The sequence below is a fragment of the Pseudocercospora fijiensis genome (assembly GCF_000340215.1).
Source record: "Pseudocercospora fijiensis CIRAD86 unplaced genomic scaffold MYCFIscaffold_2, whole genome shotgun sequence".
NCBI classification, from domain to species: Eukaryota; Fungi; Ascomycota; class Dothideomycetes; order Mycosphaerellales; family Mycosphaerellaceae; genus Pseudocercospora; species Pseudocercospora fijiensis.
Genome location: NW_006921533.1, coordinates 431,809 through 444,226, shown reverse-complemented (window position 1 = coordinate 444,226; position 12,418 = coordinate 431,809). Strand labels below are relative to the sequence as shown.

General features: G+C 44.9%; 2 protein-coding genes across 2 annotated transcripts; both read right to left on the bottom strand.

Moving 5' to 3' along the window:
- Nucleotides 1–7,125: 7,125 nt before the first annotated feature.
- MYCFIDRAFT_88748 (uncharacterized protein) lies at nt 7,126–9,613 on the bottom strand. Its single transcript, XM_007924785.1, has 3 exons — nt 9,199–9,613; nt 7,844–9,137; nt 7,126–7,786 (listed from the first exon to the last, which is right to left on the bottom strand). Exons 1-3 carry the CDS (start codon nt 9,258–9,260, stop codon nt 7,274–7,276), a joined length of 1,869 nt encoding a protein of 622 aa, XP_007922976.1. The 5' UTR covers nt 9,261–9,613; the 3' UTR covers nt 7,126–7,273.
- A 349-nt stretch (nt 9,614–9,962) lies between these two features.
- Nucleotides 9,963–11,138, bottom strand: MYCFIDRAFT_42651 (uncharacterized protein; the record flags this gene model as incomplete). The annotated part of the gene is made up of 2 exons (XM_007924285.1): nt 9,963–10,820; nt 10,893–11,138. 2 exons carry the CDS (start codon nt 11,136–11,138, stop codon nt 9,963–9,965), a joined length of 1,104 nt encoding a protein of 367 aa, XP_007922476.1.
- Nucleotides 11,139–12,418: the final 1,280 nt, after the last annotated feature.

The window sequence follows — 12,418 nt, the reverse complement described above, 5'->3', positions numbered from 1 at the left end:
CAATAATTACGGGAAGGATAGAAGATATACGCTATTAAAGAATAAAACTAGAATCTCGGACCTAGACATTCCTAAAGAGTATAGCAAGTAGAAGCGACTCTTTAAAGAGGAAAGAGGCAAGGCGGCCTTACCTAAATACTAACTATAGGATTACAAGATACACTTATAGCCTAGGAAAGAGCCTCTATAGGGACCCTTATACGCAATATCTAAGAAAGAGCTTAAAACCCTAGACAAGTAGCTAAAAGAGAAATTAGAAAAAGGCTAGATACGGAAGTCGATATCCTCGGCAGCCTTACTAGTAATATTCGTTCCGAAAGCCGGATTAGACGAAGGACGGCTAGTAGTCGATTTTAGACGACTTAACGACATTACGATTAAGAATCGGTACCTATTACTAAACATCGAAGAAATGCAAGACCGATTAACTAGATTAGACTAGTATACGAAGATTAACCTACGCGATACGTTTTACGCAATACGTATAGCAGCTAGATACGAGTAGATAACAGTATTCCGAATAAGATACAGGCTTTACGAATTCTTAGTTATACCTATAGGACTTACGAATGCCCTAGCGTTATATTAAGACCTCGTAAACGAAGTCCTCCGAGACCTCCTAGACGTATACGTTATCGTATATATAGACGATATCTTAGTCTATACTAAGGGAGCTCTCGCGGACTATATACGAATAGTATAGGAAGTCTTTAAACGATTCACTTAAGTAGGATTTAAGACTGTACCTAAGAAATGCGAATTCTATAAGAAGGAAGTTAAGTTCCTAGAATTTATTATTAGCAATATAGGAATTAGGATCGATCTAGAAAAAACTAAGTTAATATAGGAATAGCTAACGCTAGTATACGTTAAGGACGTACAATTATTCCTAGGATTAGCTAACTATAATAGGAAATTTATCGAGGGCTACTCTAAGATAGCGGTACCCCTTACGGAGCTTATAAAGAAAGACAATAAATAGAACTAGAGTACGAAGGAAGATAAAGCGTTTAGGCAACTAAAGGAGCAATGCGCTTCTATACTAACGCTACGATTATTCGATAGGAATAAGGCGGTCTAGATAGAGACAGACGCGTTAGATAGAGCTATAGGAGCATATCTTACCTAAGAGTATAACGGGAAACGATACCCGGTAGCCTATTACTCGAGGAAAATATTACCTACGGAATAGAACTACGATATCTATAATAAGGAGCTACTTGCAATAGTTTTATTACTATAATACTAGCGAGTATACGCGGAAGGAGCACTAAGTCTTACGATTCTTTCTAATTATAAGAATCTAACTTACTTTACTACGACTAAAGTACTAACCCGAAGATAGGCCCGCTAGTCGGAGCTACTAGGACAGTACAAGTTCGAAATCCGCTATACCCTAGGACGCGAGAACGGACGAGCTAACGTACTAAGCCGCCGTAGCGACTATATAGAAGGTTACGAACTAGTATAGTAATAGATATTAAAGGCAAACTAAGACGGAAGCCTTAGTGCTAATACAAAGGAATTTAACTATATTATACAAGTTCTTTAGGATATAGAAGAACAGTTCCTAATCGAATATAGGAAATACTAAGTACCTAAGGAACGAGTTATAGAGTATATATAACAACACTACGACGGACTAGAAAATAGACACCCTAGAGTTTCAAAAACAATAGAACTAGTTAAGCGAAGCTTCGGATTCCTATATATGCGACAACGAGTTCTAGAATATATTAAGAAATGTCTATAATATTAGCGTAATAAGGCTAATAGACACGCTAAATATAGATATATCTAATTTAGGACGCTACTAGATAAACTATAGGACGAAGTTACAATAGACTTTATTACGAAACTACTAAAGTCTAAGGATCTAGTTATAGGATATAGCTACGATATAATACTTATTATAGTCGATAGGCTTACGAAATATACACACTTTATTCCTGCTAACGAAGCAAGTATAGCAGAGCAACTCGGATACCTCGTACTAGATAGACTTGTACGATACTATAGATTTCTAAAGACCTATATTACGGATAGAGATAAACTCTTTACGTTAAACTACTAGAAGACGCTTATAGCGATACTTAGAATTAGGCATAAGCTATTAACGGTATACTACCTATAGATAGACGGCTAAACGGAAATTAAGAACTAGGCCTTAGAGGTATACTTACGATACTACGTTAACTACGTATAAAACAATTAGGCATCGCTATTGCCTATAGCACAACTTGTACTAAACAATTAACAATCTAAGACTACGAAAGAAACACTATTCTTCGCTAATTTTAGGAAACATCCGTAGCTATTCGGGGAAAGGTATTTATAGTATCTATATACAGATAAGGCGATAGTCGCTTTAGAAGACTTAAAGCAGGTATATAAACAATTACAAAAGGCAATTGCCGAGTCTTAACAAAAGATTACGGGACCGTATAATACTAAACGAAAAATAGCACCTTAGCTAAAAAAGGGGGATAAGGTCTACCTCCTAACGAAGAATCTAAGAACCCGGAGATCAACTAAGAAACTACTAGACTACGTTAAAGTCGGGCTATTTTTAATTAATAAGCCTAAAGGACTAGTTAATTACCGACTTAAATTACCGGACGACGCAAAAATCTACCTAGTGTTCTATATCTCTATACTAGAACCTATAGACGCTAAAACACTATATTAAGAAACATTTTACTTTTAACCTAAGGAAGAAAACGAGTTTAAAGTCGAGAAGATCCTAGACTAGCAAGGTTAGAAATACCTTGTTAAGTAGAAAGAATACCTATATTTAGAAAACACTTAGGAACTAAAAGGAAACCTATAGAACTGTTAGCAGATAATTAAAAAATACTAAAACTAGACAAAAAGAAATAGCTAGTATAGGAATTAAACCTACGACCTCTTAGACTCTATCGATTATAGCGCCTTAGAGTTCTTAATACCTAGGGTAGTATAGCTCGAGGAGTAGGGACTCTAGTAGCGTACCTAGCAATTATGTCTTTTATAGCTAAGAATTATACTACTAGACTAACTAGCTAGAATATAAAATGGACGAGAAATACTTAGAATATATCCCTTTAGGATACTAGATTCTCGGCACTCCTACTAGGGATTTTACTATTTTAGAGACAGGCTAGGATATCCTATCTAGACGACTCTAGTTATAAGGGGACATCTATAACCGGCTATCTAGGGGAAACGGCTCGTTAGTAGGCAACGAGAATAGTATCGGCTCTATAGGTAAGGAACCTAGCTCTCTTTTAAGCTCCTCCGCCTATTAGATAGAGGCTTCCTCTACCTTAAGAGCTTATACCTCCTAATCTTCCTTTATACGTAGCGACTTACGTAAGCGACGGACCTTTACGCGATACTTAAAAAGCCTCCGCGTAAGGAGGTCCTCCTCCTCTTCGGCCGCCTTAAGATTTTTAGCTATCTTTAGGCGCGCCTTCCGGATTTTCTTATACTCTATATAAGTAACTTATATATTATAGGACTAGCTATATAAGGTATACTCGGAGTAGCGACCGGAACGAAGATCGACCTTATAGGATTTACCGGCCTATTCGTAATAAAAGTAGCGGATCGGCATTTCGAAACAGTTAGCGAGGATATTATTTACGATATTTTCCTTATACTAGCGAGAAGACAAGTCCTTCGATAACTTTAGTATAATAAAGAAGTTAGGAATTAGAAACTTCCGGAATAAGGGACTATTCCGCTTAAGGAAGGGGATAGTATTACGGATCTGATTAGTTAGAGTCCTTATGTAATCTTAGAGCGACGCTAAGACTAGCGAGCTAAGCTGTCGCTCTATCTTGTTAGGAGCGATAGGAGCGGTCGAAAGCGATAGCGTCGCTTACGTCGCTTACGACTATAGACAAGATATCTCCTTTATATTTAGGAACGCCGGAATACCCTTATAGCTCGAGGCGTTTAACTTATATTACTTACTTACTAGTTAGAATTACCTTTGTACTAATTATTCTATCTTAGCCTCCCGCTTACGTTAGCCTCTCTAAAGAAGCCTCGGCTTGTACGTAATAAGAAGTTACCTAACGATCTGTCGCGAGTAACCGTAATAGACGACTCCGAAGTCTAGTAGATAAACGCAGTCGGACACTCCTACCTACGTCTAAGAAGCTACGGTTTTCTCGATCCGACCTCTTTACTATATTATATACTACGGCGGATGCTCCTAGAGGCAATTAAACGCATCCGCGACTATATACTTAGCAAAGGGCCTTATATAAATCTATAGAATAGTGTAGTATTTAAGGACTAGAAGCCTCTAACTATAAATAAGATTTCGCTAATACGACCTTATAAATCGGCTTAGTAGTTTACATCCTACGAATAGGCTATATATATTAAGCGATATTGCGATTTAACTAATACTATACGTTTCGAATAGGTTAGACTCTAGCCTCGTCTAGCAGACTTTAAACTAGATAGAACTTTAATATAGGCTAAGTTCGATACTAAGCCTTATAGGAGAGAAGCGGCACTCGAGAAGGTTCCTATAGCTCGTTTCTATCGGGTTAATCGGCCGTAGCGTTATTACTTTAATGTCTTCGAGAGATTTAGCTTTCTATAGTACTAATTCGAATATACTAGTTTGCCTAAGAGTTGCTATATCCTCTTTATACTAGAATGCGAGATTCTAGACCGCTTTTATAAGTCTAACGATAAGACTTAGAGCTTCGAGTAGCTCTCTCGATTCTATATTAAGCTAGACGATAATATAGAGTAGATATATAGGGTGCGACAAATTATTTAAAAGTACCTAGAGCCTCGTCTATCGAAGCCTAGACCTATCCGGGTCGAAGAAGTAATTATAGAAGATAAGCCTGCGCCTAAAATTGCTAGTTAAGGCGCTATAGCTCTAAAGTCGAGCGCTGCGACTCTAGGCCGCGTAGAGCACTATCGGTCGTTTAGGATAAGTCTACGGCGTTTCTACTAAGCGACGATAGATTAATACGCGAAGAATAGCTTAGAATCGCTAGTCGTACTAAGTAGTAATAGCTCGTATAGTTACCTAGGCTTTTATCGATATCGATAGATCGATAACGAGCGCTATATCTAGTAGAATCTTAGTTACCTGCCTTAAATAGTACAATCCTTATTACTAGATACTATAATTATATCGATATTCTACTACGTACGATATCGCGAGTGCAACTAGTAGGGACTAACTCTTAGTAAAGCGTAGTTTTAGCGGCTAACGGCGTATACGTAGCTACGGCTCCTAGTCGTTAATCTAGCTAGACCCGACGCGATTAACTAGCTCTTAAATCTAGTAATTATACCTTTAGACGACCTTTAGCCTACTAAGAACTAAAGATAAGTATTCGTAGGCGGTCTTAAGGTCTTAAAGTAGACGACAAATACGCCGTATCTCTCTTTGCTCTTAAAAACTAGACTCTTTGTATCTAAATACTTATAGACTACTAGTCTAGTAGAATACGCTATTAGTTACGAAGACCTCGTCTAGAAACTTTTCGATAATTTCTCGTAGATAGGGTAGTTCTATTATCCTCGTAGACTCGTCCGCGATCTGTCTAAGTATCGATATAGTCTCCGTTAAATTCTTTAAGACTTAAAGGATAATTAGGTCGAAGGCGCTATAGTAGACGAGGAGGATTAAGGCTTAGATTTAGACAATCTAGAAGGGGATTAGCGCTCCGGCTGTCTTAGCTAGCAGATAGGGGTGTATTACTTAGAGCGTTATACTAACTTAGAAGGTATTCTAATGTTATATCCTACGGAGATTATACTAACTTTTTTGCTCTCTGTCGTTGGTGTCCCATCATTTTTGAGGTGATTCTTGGTATAGGAGAGATTCGGGGAGTGAGTGAGTGATTCTTTTCTGTTACAGATGGTCGACGTTATGTGCTCAGCTTCCCCATGTTTGTTGTCAGGATAGTGTCGAAGTACTGTGGAATCAAGCCATGCAGAAAGTTTCATTTTGAAAAAGGGCATGCCATCTGCCCGCATTTTTAGGCATTATAACCACCTACTCAGATTGTCCTATTGATAGTCGTTGGAGGCGGATTTGTTCGTCCAGCGTGATACATGCGACTAGTCTGGGTCAGTGAATTCCTCCCTTCGTATCCGCGAACTCTCCCCATAGTCTACTCTGCAGAGCGTTGCTCACGCCTTGCAAGATCGTGGTGACAGAAGACAGAACATCTGTCATTGCTGAAGTAGAAATTGGCAGCGATGAGCAGAATCAGATTCTAGGTACCCTCGTCTACTTGTTCTACGCATGCGCGGTCGAACTAGCACCATGTTCAGGACTTCGCCCGTGGTTGAAGACATCTCTTTTCCCTAATCATCCTCGCCCACCTTCTTCCTCGTGCAAATCCACTCAAGGAGGTCTCCGAGAGGACATCCTGCGGCAACCACATCTCCTGGGACTGCGTCGTTATAGGGACAGAGTCTTCAGCTCGAAAAGCAACGTCGTGGCACAGCGTGACTGCATCTTGCTTGCGGGCCCAATTTCGCAGGAGCTGCTACACTCGAGTCGGAGCCACCCACATCACAGCAGCATCACCTCACCATCTCTTCAAATCCCAACACCACCGTCCCTTCCAACAGAATCCTCCGACACCCTAGCTCTTTATTCAAAGCGACGCTCCTATCTAAGTAATAATTGAAAGATTCTTCCGTACTATAGAGCATCTTCCTAAAGTTCCTACACGCAAGTGCCACTCTATAATCCACCCCAACTCCAACTCCAACTCCTTCCTTGTCAAGTTGTCCCTCATATTCGCCAGGATCCCACATCCACGAATATCCGAGTCAAGGCACGTTACTTCCGCCGGCGCGCACGCTAGAAGGGACTCCCATTAGTCTCAGACCATAAGCATCCAATGTCTCGCCGTGTAACCCATGCCCGTGAGAATACTTGGTATGAGAAGGTTGGCGCAGAATGTATAATAATCTCAGTGTTGCCATGGTACTGTGCGAAAGAAAGAGAGCCGGGAAAGCGGTTCAACCGGGTCGGAGGTGCAGGAGACGGGAGCGGCATGGGAATTGAGTTTGAGGAGATATGCCGAGGCGATTTGGGAGGTGGATGAATAATATATGCAGCCCGTATGGTGATCAAATACTTCTTTTGCTTGAAAAAGGATTGATGGGTATGATATGGTCTGTACGTAACGCTCACTGAAGCCATCGCCTTGCCCAGAAACAACTATGCGCTCCCTCGAATGCAGCCGTATCTCATCCAGTCACTTCGTCATCTCATGTTCTTCGTCACGCCCGCCTACATGCTCTGGACGGCGGTCTGCTGTAGCCAAGGCTGAAGCAGATCGAGTTCTTCTTCTTCAACAGGTATCACTCGTCCGCTGGGGCGCCTTTGACCCCAATCATCAGTGGGTACTGAAAGACTTGGCATGCCCAGGTTGCCGCACATGGACAAAGTCCGAAGCATCGACACGGAGTCTCTCATCGACCACTGACCGGATGACGTTGCAAATTCGCCTTGTGCTGTTGGGGCTTGTAAGCTCTGAGAAAAGGCGTGTTGCTTCGCGTCCAAGGCCTGTTGAATTTCCTGTGGTGGTGGAAGTGTCGCATTGCTTAATTCGAAGCCCATCAAGCCATCCATCTTGGCCATCAGAGGACGCAGGTAACGCGACTCTTTCCCACGCATGCTGGAAAGACGTTGGAGCAGGATATTGAGGTACTGCTTGCCTTCCAGGAATGTCGAGGATGCATCGCCAGCAGTACATTTCAGAACATCGGCAAGACATCCAGCAATGTCGGAAAGCTTCTGTTCCTGCACGACAAGTTAGCCTTTTGCGCTGCTGGTCAAAGATGATGCTTCTTGACTCACCATTCCAATTCCGTGGCTATCAAGTGCCAAAGCACTTGCGCCGGATGTGATTTCAACTACCTTCCGGGCCAGCTCGACTGGGTAATCTAGCCTCATCCCTCCTTCTCCTTGGCCCCAGATCAAGCCGTTGCTCACTCCCATCTGCCAAGCTAAGACGTGCAGCCATTCTCTCGTTACGCTAATGTCGAGGCGTTGCGTTTCTGTCAATTCTCCAAGCCCAGCCGCATTGGCTGTGGCATCAAGCTGCTTCTGCGTCTTCACCAACCACGCTTCATCGCACAAGCTAGCTCGTCTAGAGCCACGCCATGCGCTCACGAAAGAGTCGTCCACTGCACTGAACAGGTTTGCGAGATTGACGAAACCTGTCAGCAGCTGCGGATCTTCGCTTTCGAAAACAGCAGGCAATGCAACGGTCATAGCATGCAATCGCGTATGCTTTCGCCGTTGGACAGCATATGCTCGCTCTGTGATGAATAGCAGCCAATATAATCGTCTTCGCCACTGCGCTTCTGTGGGATCGAGCTTCTCATAAGACTCCTCGTCATCCATGTTCAAGTTCTCGCTGATCGTGATGCTCTCCTGCAAATAGAACCAAGCGCGGTCGTGATGCTCGTGATTTCCGTAGTATGCAAAGAGGAAAAAGGAAGTCATGAGATTCGTTGTCGTAACATGCCCAACATAGTCATAAGTCTTTCGCTCCCGCAAGCATTCCTCAACGAATACCGAATCGGTCGGTCTTGCGGGATGAAGTCGTGGCGGCGTGGGAATAGAGTCATCGAGTTGCACAAGGGTCGCGGCGCATAGTGCACACAGAAAGGCATACAGTTCCGGACTCATGGCGCGTTGACTAGTGTAAAGGCTCGGGTCCATGAATTGGGTACGATCGATGACTGGCATGATGGCAAACATGTGGTTGAAGAACAGCTGCACGTAGGGTAGAAATGTCTCGGGAGACAGCATCCGGTGGCCATACTCTGTAGATGATGGCGACATGACTCGTGGAACATCATCGCTCCCCGGGACTGACTCAGCTTGGGTCGATTGAGTCCAACTACGTTGCGGTGCATGCGACGGTTGTGGTCGGTATGGTGGAAGAGGATATTGGTGCTGAGGTGGCGGCATAGGTTGATAGTAAGGCTGCTGATCGGGTGCTACGCTCGTTTGTTGTCCGTACGCGGGATCCGACGTCTGCGCATTCATCTGGCCGGAGTATGAAGCACCCGGTGGTACTGAGCCATTCTGACCCCATTCCCAATTACCAAACGGTGCACTGGGACTATGTGGACTTGTTGGACTTTGCGAGGCGGTGTCGTCAATGCGACGAAGCGCATGCAGGACCCGAGCACTGCGCAAACCTTTCGGGCCCTTCTTCTTCGGCGGTTGCAGGTACGCGCATCGTATGCTGGCTTTTCTGCATGGTGTACACGGATCCTGCCCATCACATCGAACCTTTCTCTTTCTGCAACAATCACATGCTCGCTTAAGCTGCTTGGTCGGCGCCTTACTTCCGCCGCCGCTTCCGCTACTAGCATTCGTCGAAGGGTTGGAGGTAGTCGGCGGCAATTGTGTACGTTGTGTCTCTGCGGCCATCTCTTTCCGCAAAGGGTGCGCCTTTGCTCTTCGGCGCTGTATTCGGGCCTTCTCTCAGGTCGTTCTTTGCGTACCATATCACTGCTGGTGCCACTCCATATTGCGTGCGGTCAATTGCGAGAATGGCAAGATCGTGGTATGCGATGACGTGGGCGGTCGGTCGTGAAACATTGGAACTTGCAGAAAGCTCGTGGACCAGCAGCGGCGGCGGCTGTCGTCAGGCACTCGAAAGGTTTGGAGGAGCCACAGGCTGTGCTGTGGAGTGCAAAGCGGACTCACTGCAAGAGGTGTGGAGATCAGCGAAGCGGGGCGGGGCCGATCTCACGACGTGCCTTGGTGCCTTGGCCGCCGCTTTCTCGAAGCAAATGCTGCACGTACAAGACTCGATCGCGCCCTGCACGCGAAGTCAATGCTCAATGTCCGCAAAGTTGAGGTGTGAATCGCAAGGCTGTCCGTCGTCAATTGCCCAGGCGCATCGCCGCATCGGGCAACAGCATCATCCTGGCATCGAAGGAAACTTTCTCCTTATTCAGCCTGGCATTGCAATGGTTTGGCTGGGTGTGAGGATCTCTTCGTGCCTTTCAATGTCGGCCGCACTGCTGCATTCGACGAACTCTTCAAGCTCCTCGCTCACTGTCTTGAGCTTCTCTTTGACTGTCGTGACACCTTCCAAACCCACGATGTGACGAGCCGGAGGATTGTCATGTCCGCCGATGGCTGCGACGGCATGCACTGTCTCTGCAACTAGACGCTCCTTCATGCCTCTGCTCAGAGGTGGATATAGACTCGTCACTTCACTTGAATGTAGTTGATCGCCAGTGGTAGGCTCGGCGGTTCCATCAATCCGGTCCAAGAGCGACGATAGAATGTTGCGTGACAGAGGTGCCGGGTTACTGTCGTCTGCATAGCAAGCCATAGGAGGAGCAGAAGTGATTCGGTGCGTCAAGACATTGACTTCCATGTTTGGCTGCACTATGGTCATCCTGATGTTGAAGGGAGCAATTTCATATGCCAGACTGTCGCAATAGCCTTCGATTGCCCATTGACTGGCACAGTACATGCCGAGTCCAGGTGTGCCCAAGTGTCCAGTCACAGCAGTCATCAGAACGATATGGCCATTTTTCTTCTGGCGAAATATTGGTAGAGTAGCTTTGATGGCATTGACTGGCCCGAAGAAGTTGGTTTCGAATTGGTCCTTGACCAGACTCAGCGTCCTGGGACTTTGCGACAGCTCTTCGACGGTTCCCACAACAACTTCCGAGTGGCAGCAAAATAGAATGTCGACTCTCCCAAAGCATCTCACGGCCTCAGCCACAGCAGACTGACACTGGCCCATGATCTTAACGTTCAATGCGACGACTCGTAGCCGGCTCTTCCACAGCTCCCTCTCCCTCTCTTCCTTCTCCTGTTTCTCCCTGTCCTTCTCGCTCAGGCCATCTTTGTCGTTGCCATGATCCACATCGTCTCGCGTTGAAGCAGGAGCACTTAGCTCCTCTAAGAACTCCTTGAAGTCGCGGCTCCGTTCTTCCTCCCTCTCAAATTCCACAGGCTGAACTCCAGCTGTCACGTAGTCTCCATGGGCCAGTAAGTGTCTGCACAGCGATATACCGATTGGACTATTTGCGCAAGTAAGAAACCAGACACGAGGAGCATTGTGCGTAGGGAATTTGGGAACGCGCGGAAGTTTCGATTCGGCGGAAGACATGGCGAAGGATGTCTCACGGGTGGGCCTCCCTCCTCTTGGAGAGCCGCGGACCAGGATCAGAATGCTCAGCCGGCGCAGAAGTTCACGATTGCAGAGCTACTAGTAGCGGTAGCGATAGCATGAGGCATAAGGAGTGCGTGAGACAAATGAGAAGAGCTCCCGAGCCGAAAGACGGGTGTCTGTATTCTGGCAACGCTTGGCAGCGCACGTACCTCCGGAAGTACGCGGGTCCCACAAAATGACGCAAAACCCACGTTATAGCAACATATTGCTGGGAACTGAGTAAGATAATGGCAACGCTAGCAACGCTGGCAAAACCTCGTTGCCGCCAGCAATAGCGATAAATAAAGCTAAAGTATAGGTAATAGGTTACTAGTATAGCAAATTCTAGGTATTATTAACGCGCTCTTGCCCTATCTACCTTACTGTTGCTATCGCTGTCGCTGTTGTCGCAGTCGCTATACCTAATCTTCTAATACCTCATTAGTTAGCGCCTATTATAGCCTTATTTTATATCGCTCTTACGCGCCTATCTATAGATTATAGTATAGCTTAAAGCTACGGTTAAATAGCTATACGTCGGCGTTAGGCGGTAGTAGAATTAGTGTATTCTATAGAAGGTTCTCGGACTAGCTGTCGCTCGTAGTGTCGATAGTAGTGTTATATCGCAAACGGCTCGGTATAGAAGGTACGAAGGGCGTAGAAGGTAGCATTTGCTCGAGGTAGCGAGTTAGTAAGTAGTCGCTCTATACGCTATTGCCGTTATACTGCACGTTATAGCCGCCGGCGGTAGATTAGAAGTCGTTTAACACGCGCGCCGTATATTAAGTCGGAAAGAAGGGTTATAACGAGAACAATAGCGGCGGTAGCGGCGGTACCTATTAACTAAATAGCGGTCGCTAACTAAGCCTCGTCTCACTAATATAACTAGTATCTAGTAGATTAGCTATTGTGCTAAGAACCTAGTTATCGATATAGTCGTCGTCGTCTACTATATCGTTATTAATAAAGTTGTCGCGAGTCTAGTTAATTTAACGTTAGAAATCGTTATCTAACTTCACCTTCTCGAGCTACTATTCTATCGACAGTTGGTAGACAGCCTCGCTAACGACCTTCGAATAGTGCTCGTAGAGGTACTGTATATAGTCGTTATAGTCCTTCTTCGATAGGTTATCTATTAACTAAGCGGCCCTCGCTAGGCGATAGAAGTCTTCCTTAAAGTTGTTAATAACGTAGTAAAGAAGAATATAGTAATTGCGCTCTAACACGCTACTGCCGCC

Excerpts from the sequence above, each read along its gene's own strand:
- MYCFIDRAFT_88748 (XM_007924785.1), bottom strand. The coding sequence starts at position 9,260 with ATGCAGAAAAGCCAGCATACGATGCGCGTACCTGCAACCGCCGAAGAA. Across the intron at positions 9,138-9,198 it reads GAAGAAGAAGGGCCCGAAAG|TCCAACAAGTCCACATAGTC; the intron begins GTTTGCGCAGTG and ends CGCCTCGCAAAG. Across the intron at positions 7,787-7,843 it reads ATAGCCACGGAATTGGAATG|GAACAGAAGCTTTCCGACAT; the intron begins GTGAGTCAAGAA and ends CTTGTCGTGCAG.